The following is an 18,309-nucleotide window of genomic DNA, read 5'->3' on the forward strand; positions in this document are numbered from 1 at the left end:
GATCGCACTCGAACGTCCTGTGAGGCTGCAGCGTGGTAATAAGTCATGGTTCTGGTGAATCAGAGCTAAGAAAAGTTCAGCAAAGTCAGTTTTTTTTTTTGCTTTAAGACATTTTAAAGGCCTTAAAAGTCTGTTTATTTCCCACATCACAACACTTCCTGTCGATGAGTCTCAATACTTGCTGCACTCTTGTTCCCACGCCTTGAACTCAAAGGTTTTTTGGCAAAGTTTTGCTCTACCACATGAAGAAATGACATCGCTAAGAAAAAAAAAAAAAAGAGGTGGGAGCTAACATGTGGCTACGAGGCTACAGAGGTTGTCGGGGGAAATTAAATGTCATCACGCCGCCGAGCGCGGAAACTCATCGACCCACTCGTCCGCCTTCACAGCCTCGTTGTGTTCATACTCAAACTATTGTAGCTCTCACTTTACAGATGATTACCTCAATATTACCAGGTAACGTAGAATAATACTTTTAAGCTTTTGAGATGTTTAAGCTCACACAATTTGAAATTCAACAAACCTTTAAAATAAACAACAGCACGTTTTGATTTTTTTGTATATTTAGTCTTAAATGTGTTGTTGCAGAAAGTTCCATTAGATTTTAATTTACTGTTAGTTATTCATTTCTTTTCTTCTTTTCTTTAACCTGGACCTGAATAAACAGTTTCATTTCAGCTGCATTTTCTTTTTTTTTTTTTTGCTTGAATGACAAACTTTGAAATTCAGCCTGAAACTATGTTCCTCAAGTCGGACGCCAACTGGTTCTATAAAGTTGCGTCTTAAAATCTTTTTTTTACACAAGTCACACTCAGCAGTCCTTTAACTTTAAATTACCTTTTTATGTTTTTATGTTTTGTGTGTGTGTGTGTGTGTGTGTGTGCGCTCCAAATGTTGCTGAAGAGTCTTGAATATTGATCTTTCTTCCCTCAAACCTCAAGCCCAAACATTATGTTGTCATTTGTTACAAATCATTCGCACAAATTATACAGTACGCCCCGGTCTTCTCAATCAAAACTGGCCATCAAATAAAAATCTTGTTTTTTGTTGTTTTTCTGCAACATTTACCAAAATAAAAGTTTTCAGCACAGTCGCGAGGCTTCTTTCCTTCTGTACCAGTGTACAGTCTGCACAATGCACACAATGGCAGAAATCATGTGGGGGGCACAGGGAGGTTTTGGACCCCCCCTCTCCAGGAAAAAGAGAGATTTGTCCCAGTCAATAACCTTTATCAGTGAAAACACATCATTTGAAAGTATCTGAAAATAAGCAATGAAAAAACACTACAGACTACTACAGTAATCATTATTTAATGTACTAAATAACATAACGGCTTGATTACCAATGGAGGCTGTGGTTTTTAAACATCCCCCCCCCCATATGCCTCAGAGTGGTTTGGTCCACTTCCAATCAACCTGCAGCTCACACACCTGTCCCTGTGGAGGTCTGTCAGCGTGGTGCTGGTGCTGCTGGTGCTGCTGGTGCTGCTGGTGGACAATAGTAAGTAGATATTCTGCAAAAGTTCACCTTAAACAAAGCTGCTTTTGTTCTCTCTTCACAAAGTTTTTGGGTTCGAGCACAAAAAAAATGCATGTTTGGTTTCGACAAACAGTGTTTTAGCTTGAAGACGCTTCCTGTTTCAGTCGCCACAAACACACATGCTGTAGCGGTCCCGAGGTCTCTGTGAGAACTGCTGGTTCTGTCTCGACAAACAGGGCGAGAAAATGTCCCAGGTTGTCCTGAAAAACATTCAGGAACTGCTCAACAGAGACGTGAAACATCTCCAGTGGTGGACATCGTGGTTAAAGGGATATTCCAGTGTATTCCCCCCGAGAGATCAAGTTTGCCGACCGCTAGTTTACGTAGTTTTAGCAGCCTCAGAAAAGACCGCACGACAACAATACACTGCAGTATTCACTTCCAACAAGAAACTGCCATCAAAAAGCCACAAATAATGCTCAGAACAGCACCAAACTTCAGCAACAGCACAAATAGAGTTTGAGGCATCATACGTCTGCTAGCTTTGCCGGATTTCTATTGAAAAGTGAACACAGCTCACCACTCTCCTGCAGCAGCTTCCTGTTGTGAGGAAGTCCCTGCTAGTTGAATACCGAGTGCAGTTAGAAATGCTCAGTTCCGTTCTTTCCCGTCAGCTCTTGATAATAACTGTTATAAACTGGTAGGCAAGACACATACGAACTTTGACTGCATTTCCATGGAGTAATAATCATACATTTTCGTCCTTGAGCTGCAGAACTCTACTGCACTCGGTAATCGACTCGTCAGAGCTTCCCCACAACGAGCTGTGTTGTGTGTAGCTAGCTGATGTTTGATGCCTTGAACTATGTGCTGCGACCCTATTTGTGCTGTTGCTGACGTTTGGTGCTGTTCTGAGCATTATTTGTGGCTTTTTGATGGCGGTTTCTTGCTGCAGTGTATTGTTATTGTGCAGTGTTTTCTGAGGTTTCTAAAACTACGTAAACTGGCAGTCGGAATTAAAGTTGGATTAAATTTACACCGGAATATCCCTTTAACATAAATAAGAGTGGTGCATCATTTGTGAAGCCAGGCCGCTGCTCCGCTGTGACATTTGTTTTTGTACATAAACTGTTTTTTAAGTGGATGGAGCCTCCGATCAAAAAGCAGGATAATGTTCTAAATAACATAACGGCTTGATTTCCAGTAGAGGCTGTGGTTTGTGTTATGCACCCTGCCTCCTCCCAGGGTCATAAACTCTGTACTTCTCCTCAATAAATAAATCTATAAAATGTGTTGAAGTTATTCTCGCGAAGCATCTGGAAGGTGTTACGTATATTGTTTCGGATACGAAAAGAGAGCGAGAGAGAGCCAGTTCCTGAACAAAGCTCCTCCACAAACATCTGCTCTTCCGTTAAAGAAAAATAAAAAAAAATCTCCCAATCACACCGAGATTAATGATGATCAAAAAAACTGGCGGCGGAATGAAGACGTAAACTAATTACAAATAAATACAAGGTGACTAATCATAAGTAATCCAGTTGCGGTGCATCAGCAGACTCCCCCAGCGAGAGCAGGGGAAGGAGCCGGAGTTGAGGCGAAGTGATTTCCCTCAGGCAGACATGCCATTTAAGTGTGCTCCATTGTTGTGGGTGAGATCCATTAGCCCTCACTCTGCTCCGCCACATCAAAGCAAATTCTCACATATGGATTATGTGTGAATGGTTTTTTTCCCCAATATATATATATATATATATATATAAAATCTAGAACTGAGCTATTTGACATGTTCAATAAGTTGATGATGTATGAAATGTGTGTGTGTGTGCATCATGTGTGCAGCTTATGTGTGTGTGTGTGCACGAGTGTGAGTGTGTGTGTGTGTAAACAGCTTAATGGAAGCAAGCGGATTTCATAATGGAAAGGGCCAACGTCAGCGTAGCACGGAATAGTGTTGTTGTGATGTGGATTACTGAGGTCAGTTAAAAGCAAAAAAAAAAAAAAAATCAAACCCAAAATCAACTTAAAGGATCAAATGTGATAGTCAAAGGCTTCTTTGGCCGGGGAGTCGTTTTAATAAGCAGGTGAAAGTGGGAGCGCGTGATCTGCCTCTCTGGTTATCACCTCCCCCCCCCAAAAAAAAGAAAAACACATCGGCGTGGCATGTTTCGTAATTCATTCTCCCAATCATCCTAAAAGACCCTTAAATCAAATGCAGCAGTTAAGCTAAATGAGGATGATGCTTGTGGAGCGTTCTGCAGCCATCCGAGTATTAATGCTGACTGCATTCTGATGTTTACGTAGCTGTTCCGCCCAAATTCCAGGTTTAAGTGGTTCAGCCAACCTCCAGCCAAAGCTCCATTTAAATGTCACGTGAAAAAGCAGAATTATCCCTCGAGATTGTTTGACTTCTTTTTTTGGGGGGGTAAATCCGAACATATTGCTTTTGTGCTTTGGCTGAGTGAAGGTCTGAAGTTCAGTGTGACGACGCGAATGTTTGTGATCAGTTTTGTGAGAAAGTGAGACAAAATCTTGGTGACACTTCATAGAAAGTATTATTAATAAATGGTTTATTTATAGTTAATTATAAGTTATTTCACTGTTAAACTATGAAACGCTTCATAAACCATTTATTATCAATTATAAACATCAGTTCTACTTTTATAATAATGTTTATAGATGAACTTCACAATATTTATCGACATTTGCAAAATATTGTAACCATCAGTTGCAACTTTACAACACACAATTGCTAAATAAATGGATTTTAAAGCATAAACATCATTGTTAAATAACTATTACCTCATGATTAATTAACTATATTTTTTATTTAACATGTATTAACTTGTTATAACTTGTTATAAAATGTTAGCAATATTTGTCATGTGTTGTACTTTTGTAATTTTGAAAAAAATGCACCAATTTTAATTTGCTAAATTTGAATAGTTAGCATTACAGCTTACACTCTTGTTTTTGCAGACCTTAAAGGGTAAATTCACCCAAAAATGAAAAGTCTCCTGAATAGCCATGACAACACTGACTTGAAAAGATGTTATTCGAACGTGTGACACGCGGTTGAGATTGTGTACCCACACATCAGGAGTGCACGCTTACGTATTCAGCTTAGCGGCTAAAGCGAAGATTTCCAAATCAAAAGGCTTCTAGAAAATCATCTGTTTTGGGATCTCTGTGCTTCTGGCATTACGGTGGAAAAGCTGCATGGAGCCAGTTTATATTTTGGTTTTAAAACAAGTTTCCAGCTTCTTCAGCTGTTGCTGAGATGTTGCGTTCGCTGTTTTGCTGTGAAGCTCCAGAAAACGTTTTGTGGACTTCAACCATCTTTCCATCGACATTGGGATGATTGGATAATAACTGAACCTATTTATAGGTAAACTTTAACTTTGTATCACCTGTAACACCTGTGAGTCGGGTCGGATATCTGTGTGTGTCATCTTATCTTGGACTGAGATCTAATTTTTTAGCAGTTATATTGGATCAGTTACAGCGTCAGCCTATTATCATACTGCTACAGCGAGGACATACTTGTCCAAACATGATCTTGAAATGTTATTCCAGTGCGAGTTAGAAAAAGCTCTGAAGTGACTACAACTTGTCAGAGGAAATTATATTCTAACATACTTTCTTTTTTATTTATATGTATGTATGCATCCTCGAGAACAGAAGATCTCAAACTTCATCATATCAGGAGCCCAAATCATGGACCCCTGTTTTGTAAGATCTGTGAGAAAAAAATTTTGCTTTAACTTGACTTTGAGAACTGCTGCTCTTGAACTCTGAGGTTTTGTGCCCATGTCTAGGACTGATTTTATTATTTACACCTGTGATTTTCAGAATATCCTGTCTGGTTTACACCGTTCAGATAAAAATGAGGACCTACTGTATGTTGATTCAAAGTAACCCACTCAAAACAATCAAGACAGAAGTTCCTCCAACACTTACAGCCCGTGAAAATACTTCAGGACTCGTGTTTCACCATTTAGGAACCACTAGAACGAGAGTTATATTTGGCATTCAACACGGTTTCATCTGGCTTTGGAAGATTTTCACAGCATTTTTACTTCATTCTAAAAACGCAACAGTCTGTTAACTCTTTACTCTGTTTGAGCTGATTTTTGCATGAAGTCTCATCCCGTAATGCTGCATTGTTTCAGGGACGGCGGGCGGCTCGCGAGGGGCCCAGGCTCCACGAAGATAAGCGCATCAGCCATTACCGGGTTCCTCCTTCAGACCTATTAGGTCTTGCAAGGACTTCAAACACCAATTTGTTCTGCAAATAGCCCATTCAATTTGTGCCTGCCAAAGAGAGACACCTCTCTCCCTCTCTGCAGTAATTGAATCTTCAAAGGGACATTTTCCTCCATTTCTGTCAGGTATTAGAGTGATGAATAGCAAACGGTCATTTGAACAGAAAAGAGAGGATACATGTTTATCCATTTTCAGTTAGACGCTCATCATACGCCTTGATGATTGCATGGCTGGAGACTGAATGGCAGCGCGGCGGGGTCTTCAATGGAAGGACAGACGAGTTGAAATATCTTTTTTCTTTTTGCATGAAAGATAAATTCTTGGGCACTTTGCGAGTGAGAGACGGTTATAATTCTGTAATTCAGACATAAAGACGCTCCTGGAATGCTTCATTGGTTTAAAAAAAAAAAGAAAAAAAAAAAGAAAATGAGCGACTCTACAATGAATTTAAGGAGTCTTTTTAAATCTTCAATATTTTTATTAATTAAATACACCATACTGGAGCAAATGTCTCGGAAAATATCACAAATAAATTTCTCTTTCGTTCAGCATTTATATGTTGGTGATGATCTCTACATTACTGACTATGAGCACATTTTCTTCAGGTTTTCCATGGGTTCAGGGTTTTTGGAAGGGGGACGAGGGAGGACTGGAGCTGAGTGCGGAGGGTTCAGATGTACTGTAGCCACGCCTGGACAACAACATTTACATGCATACTGTACATACATGGTAGTTTTACAAATACACCAAGAGAGTGTTCATGATTTGTTTTTCCACAAAAAGCCACAGTTTTTTTAAAACCCCCTTTTTTTAATATATATATGTATATACCACCAAAAGAAAAAAGGAAAAAAAAAACAAAACACATTCCCCTTTTGACAACACTTAAAATATAGAAAGTGGAAACACCATGTTGCTGGGAAATGACGATAGAAAAGGAATAGAGGAAAAAATGAAAAGTTCCCGGTTTTCCCCCCAAATGTCTTTTAAACAAATATGCAGAGTTAAAAAGTCTGCACCTCTTTAACCTCAATAGTCTTTTTTCCCTCTCTTCAGTCACAACATCCTCTCGTGTGTGTGTTATTTAATTTTCTCTTCCTCAAGAGTCCCCTTGGATTTTGACCGGTCTCTTTCTCTTTTCTTTTCTTTTTTTTTTTTTTTTACTTAATCCAAGGTCATGGAGTCCTCAGCGTCCTGATTCAGGTGCGTTAAGTGCAAGTATCCGCCCGTATTTGGGGAAAAAAGCCGCGGCTGAAGGCTGAGTGTGTTGGGCATGGGGTTGCAGAAATAAAAAGTCAGGTTACTTGGTGAGATGGGCTGGAGGATTCCTGTGGGGCAAAGGGCCTGGGAGCACAGCTAAAAAGGCCGGGGTGCTGCTGATCCACGCTGTCTCGGGTGACAATGAGTAAGGGCTAAAATGAAGGCACACATCCTGCTTCCTGTGCGGCTCCTGCCTAACACACCTGAATAGTGAGAAGGAAGGGGAAAAAAAAAAAAAAGCATTTTAAGAAACTGTGCGCCCGTCATTATCACTTCACATAATGCCATAAATGTTTCACCCTGACACATCAACTTTTTCCTGCAGCTCTGGTGTTTTAATTTATTGATCAGCCAGGCTTTGAAAACCATCTGGTGTCCCATTTACTTTGCATTAACTTAAAAGTGCATCCACGAAGCGATTCTCTTTGGTATAATTATAACCGCGCTCCGACATAACTGCAGGAGGTGTTCAGTCCGATGAAACAGAAAAATGCTCTTTTCTTCTTTGCCTTTTTTTTGAGGTTTTATGATTCTAAGGGTGATTTACTTTTCCCTTCATCCCTCAAATCACTAGGAGGGCTTCAGTCTATTAGTAATTGCAAACTCCTACTTGGGGGCTAATTAAAGTGACTGACGCTGGGAGGGTCTCACTCCCCTGGGTCAAAGCAGCTCTGTATGAGAGAGGTAATTTGTCTGTTCTGAACAAAGAGATTAGGAAGAAGCTGGGAAGAAAGCTTAATAACGGAGCATCAAATGTCCTGCGCCACGAACAACACCAATTATGTCACGGCGGAATCGCACATAATCAAAACAATGGTCGCCAGATAACCCCCATGTTTCCGCGTGAGCAGTGACTGCTTCATCCTCCCGCACTCCGTTTCTACATTCAGCCCATGTTGTGCTGCTGAGGATACACGAGGTATATTGATTCTGAGAGGTGTTATCCTCCTGTACGTCTGTGTTATTCACTCAAATTCTGTTTGAGCAAAAGCAACGAGAATGCTGGAGTGATAAAGTGCTTCAGCAGCACGATAATTCTCCTTATTTCACTCACGGAGATAACAAAAGCATCCCGAGACTGTTCCCACTGAGGGATGCGTCTCTGTTTATTTAATAATTCTCTCTGCTATAATTAAAGCACCAGGGCCAATATTCAGATTGCATTTTAGCATCAATAATTCAGCAGTTTTCACTACAATTGATGTTAGCGCATAAATAAGCAATGAGGCCTCATATTTACTACACCAGCCATGCTGCAAGAGACATTGAGGGTGGGAGTAAGGACTTAAACAGACATTTAAAATTAAGCTAGATAATGCAACGGCTTTCAATTTAAATGTGAGGAGCTCTAAGAGCTCTAAGAGCTGATTTGTAGAAGTGACAAGCCCTTAAAAGGCCTGTGACGTGGAGGGAGGGAGGCAGGGAGGGAGGGAGGAGGGGGCCTAATGGAGTTCTACCTCTCCTCTACTCACAAAACCACTCAAGGTGAAATGCATGCTCCCAACAATATAATTCCTCTTTCAGTCAGAGTCTGACACACTCCAAACACCTCCCATATCTCTGTGTGTGCTGTGTGTGCAGACAAGGTATCAATAAAGCTCCTTGTTGTGAGGCAAAAATGATTATATCTCCTGCGGGCAGAATGAAGCTATCCTGAAGAATGAAGTTATCCTTCGTATATGATTAGGCCTTCTGTTTTGCTTTCACTGGAGGCATCAAGATCAAATCAGGGAAAAACCATGATGACAGCTTTCATGATATACTGGCTGCTGCAGCTTGCCGTCTGTGTTCAACCTCGGGCCCTGGATACATATTTTTGGCCTTGGAGTAATAACTTAGCCCAGGTGATCCCGGTCTTGTTGATACAGTACTCAAATGCCGGTTTAAACACAGGGTATTAATGGCAGCGAGGGTCGTTTTTCAGCACAATTGGAAGTCTGGCTCGGGACAGCAAATAAATTCAAGATGAGTCAAATATGTATCTGCCCGTAACAAACCGAGTGCGAGGACAGCAGCACAAAAAAATCATTTTCACATGTTTTGTGCTGACGGTTAATACAGATTTTTCTGAGTGCGTGTCCTCCAACACCAAGAATGATGGAAAAATCCATTGGCTGTCTAAAAATAAAATTCATCTCTGCTCTGCAAGATTTAATATCCACTGCATGCCTTGCAGTGGAGTTGAATCGACGACATCAATATAAACAGAGTGAAAAATGTTGCCGTGAAAATTACAGATGTTTTTCTTTTCCTGCTAATGACTCCAGCTGAGTGATGACAAGCTTTTACTGACTTCTACTTTACTTTGAAGTCATCAGCCTTCTGCCCCTTGTAAGACTTTGAAATGAGACCACAAAGAAACTGCGGAGCACTCTCCACCATCACAGAGCCCTCGTCATGTCTCCCTGGTGCAGAGAGAAGGCGGGGGGTGCTTACCTTCTGATCGGGCAGTAGCGGGTTCGTCTGCAGTGAACTCAAATGGCCGTTGATGAGTGCTGTGGGTCTGTCGTGTTCGCAGAACAGGCTGCCGTTGATGTAGTGGAACCGATCCCCGGGGACGAGCCGGTTCCGGCAGGTGGAACATGTGAAACACTGCAGGAGGGCAGAAAGGACAACCGATCACAACCAGGCCTTCCAGGACCACTGGGCAGCGCTAGATCCTATTATGTAATAACATCTCGGAGCTCAACACACGCTCGTGAACGCAGCACAAACAACAAGTGTGAGTGGTTGTTGAGGGTGGGAAGTACAGATACAACTCATTCACAGCAATTCAGGGCTTTTCTTGAGTATCTGATTGATTGTTTGGTCTCTAAACTGACTGAAAATCATGAAAAATATTATAGAAAGTTCACAAAAGTCATATTCAAGTAAAGGTAAAGATATTATAACTGTGTGATATAATCAAAAAGTGATAATGCGACTATTTTGTCAGGTCCTGATATGATTCAAGATTACGGGGAATCATAATTTTCTTTCCTCCAAAAAAAGAACAATTTTCTTGTCAACGTGCAAACACGCCTCTGCAGGACTAAAGACTTTATTATACAGTAATTCTGTCTTGTAACATTTTATTTTGCTCCTTTCGTCATCTGAATATTTCATATCTTGATTACTTGTCCAGCTAAATAATTTATACACAATAACACAATTTATACAACTGGTCAACCAATTTTGTATTTTTTTTCAGATTACCGATAAAATCAATTAATTTTAAAAAGAACTACTTTGATTTTGGTGTAATATGCGATTTGTAAAGTAGCTAGTCACTTAATAACTTTAGTGGACTCAAAAGTACAACGTCTGCCTCTGAAACTGTAGTGGAGTTCAAGATTATGTAGCAGACAATGGAAAATATTCAAGTACAAATGCCTTCAACGATATTTAGGTAGAGTAATTGAGTAAATCTATTTAGTTACATTCCATCACTGATGCTGATGTTATGAAATGAGAGAGATATTTCATTCAGTGTCACATAAGACAAAGAAATTTCTCACAATGGAGAAGCCGAAGCAGCGAACTCTGACATTTCTATTTAAAAATGGTTTATTGCTTTATTGAGCTGCTCTCTTTAGATTCTAGAGCGGCGAAACTTTTCAGCAGTTCACCGACCGCATGAAACACCAAACAAGCTATTCAATCATCGTGTGATCGATTCAAGTCAATACAACCTTTTTGTTTCCTGGGAAGTGCCATCGTATGCAGCAGCGCGTCAACTAATTCAGCACTATAAATTACAGGGCTATGGTCTTCAGTGTGTGTAGCATTCCTAAAGTGACCCGGTTGAAAGCTTCTTTAAACTTGAGTTTACCTTGAGATGGTACACGTTGCCCTGCGCCCTCATCACCAGTTCACTGGCTGGAATGGACTGACCACAGGCGCTGCAAGCTCCGCTGTTTCCAAATAATCTGCGAGGACAAAACAAAGAGGAAGATGAGTGGAAGTGTTACTATGGAACCATGTGTAACTGTGGCAACTGTGACATCTTCATTGTTGTCCGTCGAGTCGTGTGACTGAACGGGCCAAGTTCACTATTCCATTTCTAACTTGAAGAGAAAACATGCGGGAGGGGAGAAACAGAATAGAGAAAAAATAAAAAAAATAAAATCACAATATCGACAGAGAAATGACTCCTCCAGCACTCTGCTCTGCACGAGCATCCAGCACTGAAACTGCATATTACTTCTGGTGCACATTTTTTTTCAACCCTAATAATAACCTGGAACATAAGCAATCAGGACCTAAGAGGATTTGATTGTACATCCAGGCGGAGACATAGTGCTTTTGCCATTAGGACTCCTGTGAATGCTCTGTCAGTGCCGTGTTTCCATTAGAAACCCGTAGCTACTCGGGTTGATATATAATGTGCATGGGTTAACCTTTTCAATCATGGTGTCAACACTTTAGATTTGCTTCTGCTCATCTCTTTCGTCCCTAACCTTCTCTCACTCGCTCTCCCCTCCCTCTCTTTCCGTCTGCCTCTTGATAATGAAATGCTTGCTCCAGCTTCCCTTCTATCTTCCTTCTGAGTCCACAATTTAGATTACTTCATCTCGGTGAGCAGCAAACTGAATGAAATTTCGATTTGAGCAGAAAGTAATTTACTGGGATCTGGACCCATTTGTCATCATATCTCACCGGGTGTTTGCTCTATCACTGCACTTTTCCTAAGCAATCAAATAAGACCACGGCATCTGACATGCTCCGCAGAGAAGGGGAGAGAGGGATGGAAAAAGAAAGGGATAGGGGGGAGTGGTTAACATTGGTGTGCGTGCATCAGATAAAGTTGTTTGGCTTAAAAAGAAATTAGCGGGGAAAAAACCAAAAAAAAAACCAAAAACACAGTATGTTGTTGTTAAGACTGACATTTTTTACATGCTCTGACATTCTTGAGGACAATTCATGAAAAGTATTGAACAAATTCATGCTGAGATGGAGCGAGGGGGAATAAATGCCTCTACCATCCCGAGCATAACCCAAGCAGTTGTTAGATGTATTGACGAACAAACAAGCCGGAGCTCTTTGCAAAGGGACACAGAAATGGCTTTCAATAAGACAGCCTAGGCAGAAGCAAATTTTGTCTTGGCATCATTTGGAAAGGCTCCATCAAAACTCAATTTCAGAAACTAATTAACTGGAGACTGTCGTCACAACACTGCCAATTCTCTGCTTTCACTGGGACAAACATGATAGTGGGGAGACGAACATATAGGCCTCCGCTTTAAGACGCTTATGCTCGTGCTATGTGTGGAGAAGCGAAAACTGCAAAGATGTTTCTGCATATCAAAGGCGCCTCGATCTAAAATATTCTAACTTTGCTCAGATTTGAAAACGTGTTCCCTGTGTGTTCGTGATGAATTCTTTCCTCGAGGAGTTTCTCTCCGTGGCCAAGCTTTTTGAGAGGTGTCGAAACAAAAAAAAAACGTTTTTCACCGCAGCCTTTTATGTTTCAACCACAGTGTGCAACTCATAGCAGGTTAATTATTTTACCAGAGGATAGCTCTTGATAGTATTTGATTTAAGGAGCCGGAGCCTTTAGGTGCTCAATTAAGTTGCTATATCGGTTTGAACTTGGGCTCTAATGGCCTCCTCTGCCAGTGACCTACAGCGCTGAGGTGAAGTCGACACCCCAGGTCAGTATAATTAAGGCCAAGGGACTCTTTAATTGCAATGACACATCTGGTTCCAGCTTTTCTCCCCTCCTAAATAAATCAGTGGTCGGGACTTGTTTCTGGAGGATGGTTTTATCTTGATTTATCTGTTTTCCTCCCCCAGTGGATGTGACTTTGCTACGACCAACCTGTCTGATTAAATTAAATAATAAAAGGGGAAAAACACATTTGCAGCTGTCTGTTGTCTATATAGGCAATGACTATTGGATTTCATTTCAGCACTGACTGCCAGGTGAAATATAGCATGGCTTGCCGCTGGGCTGTCTGGTAAATGCAGACCTCATTCACCAAGGCCTTTGAGTAGGGTAAAATTACCCCACAACAATGATTTCTGCAACACAGTCCATTAAAAATGCCTCTCTACATCAGCAGCCAAAGCACCTTAAAAGCACTAGGCCATATTGATACTGAAGCGGGGCTTTGCATAATGGCAAGAGCTGCATTAGAGAAAAGGGGTGGAGGGGCCGGGGCGAGGGGTGGGGTGGGGTGGGGAGATTGCGAGGATGAGGGAGAGGGCGTGCGTGGATCCGTGTTGTGTGTGTGCATGTGTTTTGGGAGGAGGGGGGATGGTGAGGTGTGTGTGTGTGTGTGTGCAGGGGTGGAGAGTGGTGGTGGTGGTGGTGGTGGGGGATCAGCCAAATTACACTTGGTTAATTCAGAGTAACAGATCTGGCCCCAAGTGAATTGAAGGCCTTGAATTAATTCTGTTATGACAAATCAAGATAAACGTTTCCCCTAAATTGCATGCGATTTAATTAATTTCTGAGATCCCGGTTTTTTCCCCGGCCTAATAGTTCACATTCTCTTGTGCTGTCATAGTGCTTGAGTGGGCAGACTTCAAAGTGATATTAAATAACCAACTATTAGATTTACCTCACACGTTCTATTGGAAAAGTGCCATTTAATTACCTAGGCTTATTCAATTAAGGGGACAGCATTCTCGCTGAATCCGGCAGCCACAAGTAAATTAATTCTCCCTCTACTAGCAGCCCGCAGAAATAATATCACCTCCAGCTTAAAACAACATGATCCCCCCACAGCAAACGCAAACTTTGGCTCAAAGTTTTGACATTAAAAGCTTTTTTTTTTTTTTTTTTGCTTCGGTGGCAGCGCCGCGTGGAAAAACAGGGATGGTGCCTGTCCTGTGATGTTTGTGAATATTTCCTAGTTGATTGATGGGAGATGGGTATCATCCCAGGCCAGGCACACAGCCCATTATAGCTGTGATGTGATGCGTTTCGACTCCTGATCCATCAAGATGAGCGTTTTCATATCACGCCGTATTAATATGAGTTTGGAAGCAAACGGCTTAAAATGTATGTCGCACGGGCAGTTTAGCAGTCTATTACAAAAATGAGTCTGGCCCTTTAAGATGGGGGGGGGGGCAGGGGGGGCAAATGGCCTTCGCAATAATCCCTCTTCTCTATCTGTCTTTCTCTCTTGCTCTCTCTCAAAAGCCAATTTGGTTAATTAAATGTTTTGTTTGCAGTGTGGCTCTCATTCATTTCGGACACGTCATTGGGAGCGGATACAAGCCAGGGACCAGATCTCATTAGATAAAACCCATCAGGACTAAAGGAAATGGAGGGGGACTATAATTAAAGCATTTAATTGTGTAGACTCACTGTCAGATGTTTTTTTTTTTTTTTTTTCTCCCCCGCTCCTATCTTTATCTCTACAGAGATCTCATGGTTCCATAATATGCATTTTAGCTCTTCCACCAAGCATGCTCTCATTACAAGTGGAAAGGTGTATCCCCCCCCCACTTCCAATTTTAATTACGTTATAGTCCCATTATGAATGAAGTACCCCATTGACTTCCTCATCCTCTTCATGAGGTGGGTGTGAGAGCGCACAGGCACACTTTACATTCTGAATTATCTGTGCAGATTCAACAGCAGTGTTGCATGTCGTGCAGGTTGTTGACTGCAGAGCAGCTCCATCTTTTTAGATGTATTAATGCAAAAATAAAAATAAACCGTACCCAGAGCTTTGATACATGAACTGACGTGTATTTTAAGAACCTCGAAATCATGTCTTCCGTAGATAGAAAAGTGATCTGATGTCAATTAACAGGAGCTAAAGTCAAGACGGTTCTACCGATTCAAGAACGTAGTTGAACTTTCGGTAAACTGCACCCGGCGCCGTCACATCAGACTGCTCCACATTACCAGAATGAGAGTGTCATCAATGAGCTCTGGTTGGGTGTCTTTCACACCGACTAGAATATTTAAAAAGGGCTCTCTTCTCTAATTAAATGGTGCTTTTTCTTTAATGTTACACAGAACCAGATAAGAACACGCTCTACATGTGCCTCGCTGAGGAAGCACAAATCTTACAAGACCAATTTTGTGTCCTTCAGTCGACCATGAGCAGCCAACAGGACAGACATGCAGATGGCCTGCAGAACAACTCTCTTTTTTTTTGCTTTGTGCTCTGACAACATGCCAGCCTGTTTGACCTCCTTCAGGGTAGACCAGGGAGACTTCAACCAGGAGACTTTAATGAACGCTGATGATGTTAGTACAATTTGAGACACATGTTCAGCAGAAATACACCCAATTCTGCTGATCTTTGCATGACCAGCAAAGATCTCTGTTAATTGAGTTTTAAAGCCTTGTTTATGTCAGTTTCTAACTTGATTCACTGCGCTTTCTTAATCTATTCCAGGACTTTTTTTCAGAAGTAAAGTTTTCTTTCTTTTCTTTAAACATCCATGCAAGATGTGAAATAAAAATATCTGACTTGCTGTTACATTTCGTTCACAACAACGCTGATAAATCCAAATACCGGATGAATGCATTACAAACTCTTCTCCTCACCTGATGTAGTCGTTTCTGCACAGGATCATGCCGCTTTTTGTGTAGCACGACGTGCCGATTTCGCCCAGCTGGGCCTGGCAGCAGGAACACTTGAGGCATCGGCTGTGCCAGTAGCTGTCCATGGTGTAAAGGAGGAAACGGTCTGCGATTTTGCCCCCGCAGCCTGCACACCGCTTCCAGGACAGAGAACCTGTGCCCACCGGTGGTGGCTGGCTGCTGCCTCCAGGATTCACCATTGTCCCTAAAAGAAAACACACACACACACACAGGAGAGACGGTGGCTGTCACACCCACAAGGTCGCTGTTTGTAGTACACAACCAGTTCAGGACCTGTCGGAGGTCAAAGGGGCTACGCTAGATCCATACACAGCAATGAGGCCATGAACGCCACACGACACGAGTGAATTTCTATCCAGTTTAAAATCCCAGCCCCTTGAGCATGTTGTTGCATCAGCGTGGTCTTTGAATGCAAATGGCACCGAAGCATAATAGCTGATCTCGTAAAGGGAACAGTTCTGAGTCTTACAAGAGAGCTACGAGTCATTTAGCGAACTAATCTGCCCTTGATCTCCCTCTCATCCCCGTGCTGTTGCTTCTTTGGACCTCTCATGATGAAATGTCTGTTAACTGATAACACTGGCGGCCAGAAGGAGAACAATTATGCAGCACGGGGGCTTTTGTTGAGCTGTCCTGAGTAAGAAAAATCTAAATAGCACAACACTTCAGCACCGCAATTTCTCCACTGCAGCTTGAATAGCTGGAAGGTGGTGATTATTGCCCAAACACAAAGGAATACTGTATGAAAAAAAAAAAAAGCCCCCCGGTTCCAAACCGACATGTGAGGCAGGTTTGGCTCGCTGGTCCTTGTGTTTACCAACACTTGATGCTTGCTTGGCCTTTGACCCGAGCCGCGAATTCGATCCTGCCCCCCCCCCCCCCCCTCGCAACTCGAGAAACCAATATTTACCAGCTTCTGATAGGACGCACTGGACACGAGAGCTGCTGTAATGATGCTAAGTGTTGTAATCTCATGCGATGCAGGCAGGCAGGGGTTTTGGTTTTTTTTTTTTGCACCCCACAAAAATTAAACGTGGGTTCTTTTCAAATGTAATCCTCTACCAATTTGGTCAGGCTAGACTACAGGGATAAAGCCAGATCTTTGTTGAAAGGCAGGTAGGCTAATTAGAGTTGGGGAGGAGGAGGAGGAGGAGGAGGAGGAGGAGGAGGGGGGGTGCACACAGAAAAGCATTCAGTAAGCCCATTAGCGATGGCTCTTAGGGACAAACCACAGCAGTACCTCAGTGCTGATTAAATCTAAAAGGAGATGAATCAAAAAAGGGGGCCGACCTGAAAGTGACTCCCTGGATAAACAAGACGGACCATCGTCAAGTTTCATTCAGAGAGGAGTTTCTTCTTCTTTTTCTTTCTTTCTCCCTCTCTTTTTTTTTTTTTACCCTCTGAGGGATGGAGGGGACAGGAGGAGGAGGAGGAGGAGGAGGAGGAGGGTGGCTTTTAACTTAAATGGGCTAACTCAAGTAATTACACGGGCAGGCAATTTGGGCGCAGAGACCAAGTCATGGAAATAGAAGAGAAGAGGGGGGGAAAAACGTATCAGGCAGCCATGTGCTATATATTTATACACACACATATATATATATAAAAAAAAAAGGTCCTTTTTTAAATGGAAAATGAGAGAGAAACGCAGCATCACACTGGTGTTAATGCGTGAGTGTGTGTGTGTGAGAGAGGAAGAGGAGGATGATTAATGTCGCAAGACGATCAAATATCATTCATAACAGCACAAACACACACCAGGCAGACACAATTAGAAGCGACGTAGCTGCTGTTTTTCAAAACGCAAACAGATAAACAAATTTTTTTTAGAAGAAGAAGAAGAAGAAGATACCCACCTCGTTTGTCTCTCTTGAGTGTAATGGCTGTAAAGTTAACGAGTGGAGGCGCAGGAACGTAAACAGGTGAAGAGGTGGAGGAGGTGGAGGTGGAGGAGGGGGGGAGAGCTGCAACAGTCCCGGGGAAAAGTACAGGTGAAATGCGGACACACTATCGCGCGCGGTCGGCCTCCTCTCTCCAACGGCTCGAACCCCTCTGCGAGCTCGGGTTGGTTTGTTTTCAACACCCCCGGCGGGCGGACGGACGGAAGAAAGAAAAAAACAACAAAAAAAACAAAAACAAGGCAGCGAGAGCAAATGGAGTTATCAGATAGTATTTCCACTGGACGGTTCCCGTTTGACTGCCGCTGCTTCGCTGCTCGTTTTGTCGCCCGAACAAGAGGAGTCCATTGCCACAAAAAAAAAAATAATAAAGGAGAAAAAAAAAAAGAGGCGTGCTTCTCGCTGTAGTGTTCCTTCAGAAACCGAGAAGAAGAAGAAGAAGAAGTGCGTGTTGTTTTTTCGCAGAAGAAGAAGTAGAAAAAAAAATGAAGGAGGGAGAAGGAGCAGACGAAATAACGAGGCTTGGCAGAGAGGCTATAATTGACCGTCCTCCGGTCTGGTTTCTCTCTCTCTCTCTCTCGGTCTCTCTCTGGTCCCGCTCGCTCTACATGTGTCGCTGACAGGAAGAAACCTCCAGTAAAAACCCCTTTTAGCCGCGTGACGACAGCGCCGCCGCAGCCAATCGGCGCGCATTCCATTTAGCAGGGAGAACAAATCCGGCCAATCAGAGGCAGGCGAGGTTTGGACTGAGGGACACGCAGAAAGGGGAAGGAAGGGAGGAAGGAAGGATGGAGGTGCGAGCTGCTGATGCACACAGGTAGAGTTTACACCACGAGACACTTACATACACCTGTGCCCTCT

At 42.4% G+C, this 18,309-nt stretch overlaps 1 protein-coding gene and 1 long non-coding RNA gene across 2 annotated transcripts; one reads left to right on the plus strand and one right to left on the minus strand.

The window, feature by feature from the left end:
- The first annotated feature begins 1,458 nt into the window (after positions 1–1,458).
- Positions 1,459–6,293, plus strand: LOC119028356. The gene is made up of 2 exons (XR_005077689.1): positions 1,459–1,500; positions 5,649–6,293. It is a non-coding gene; the product is annotated as an uncharacterized LOC119028356 (long non-coding RNA).
- lmo4b (LIM domain only 4b) lies at positions 6,200–18,070 on the minus strand. The gene is made up of 5 exons (XM_037114235.1): positions 17,407–18,070; positions 15,497–15,737; positions 10,814–10,910; positions 9,439–9,594; positions 6,200–7,205 (listed from the first exon to the last, which is right to left on the minus strand). The coding sequence occupies exons 2-5, from the start codon at positions 15,730–15,732 to the stop codon at positions 7,197–7,199; spliced, it is 498 nt and encodes a 165-aa protein (XP_036970130.1). The 5' UTR covers positions 15,733–15,737; positions 17,407–18,070; the 3' UTR covers positions 6,200–7,196.
- Positions 18,071–18,309: the final 239 nt, after the last annotated feature.

Source organism: Acanthopagrus latus, chromosome 11 (assembly GCF_904848185.1).
Source record: "Acanthopagrus latus isolate v.2019 chromosome 11, fAcaLat1.1, whole genome shotgun sequence".
In the NCBI taxonomy this organism is placed as follows: domain Eukaryota; kingdom Metazoa; phylum Chordata; class Actinopteri; order Spariformes; family Sparidae; genus Acanthopagrus; species Acanthopagrus latus.

Excerpts from the sequence above, each read along its gene's own strand:
- lmo4b (XM_037114235.1), bottom strand. The coding sequence starts at position 15,732 with ATGGTGAATCCTGGAGGCAGCAGCCAGCCACCACCGGTGGGCACAGGT. Across the intron at positions 10,911-15,496 it reads TGCAGAAACGACTACATCAG|ATTATTTGGAAACAGCGGAG; the intron begins GTGAGGAGAAGA and ends TTGTCCTCGCAG. Across the intron at positions 9,595-10,813 it reads GCAACGTGTACCATCTCAAG|TGTTTCACATGTTCCACCTG; the intron begins GTAAACTCAAGT and ends GCCCTCCTGCAG.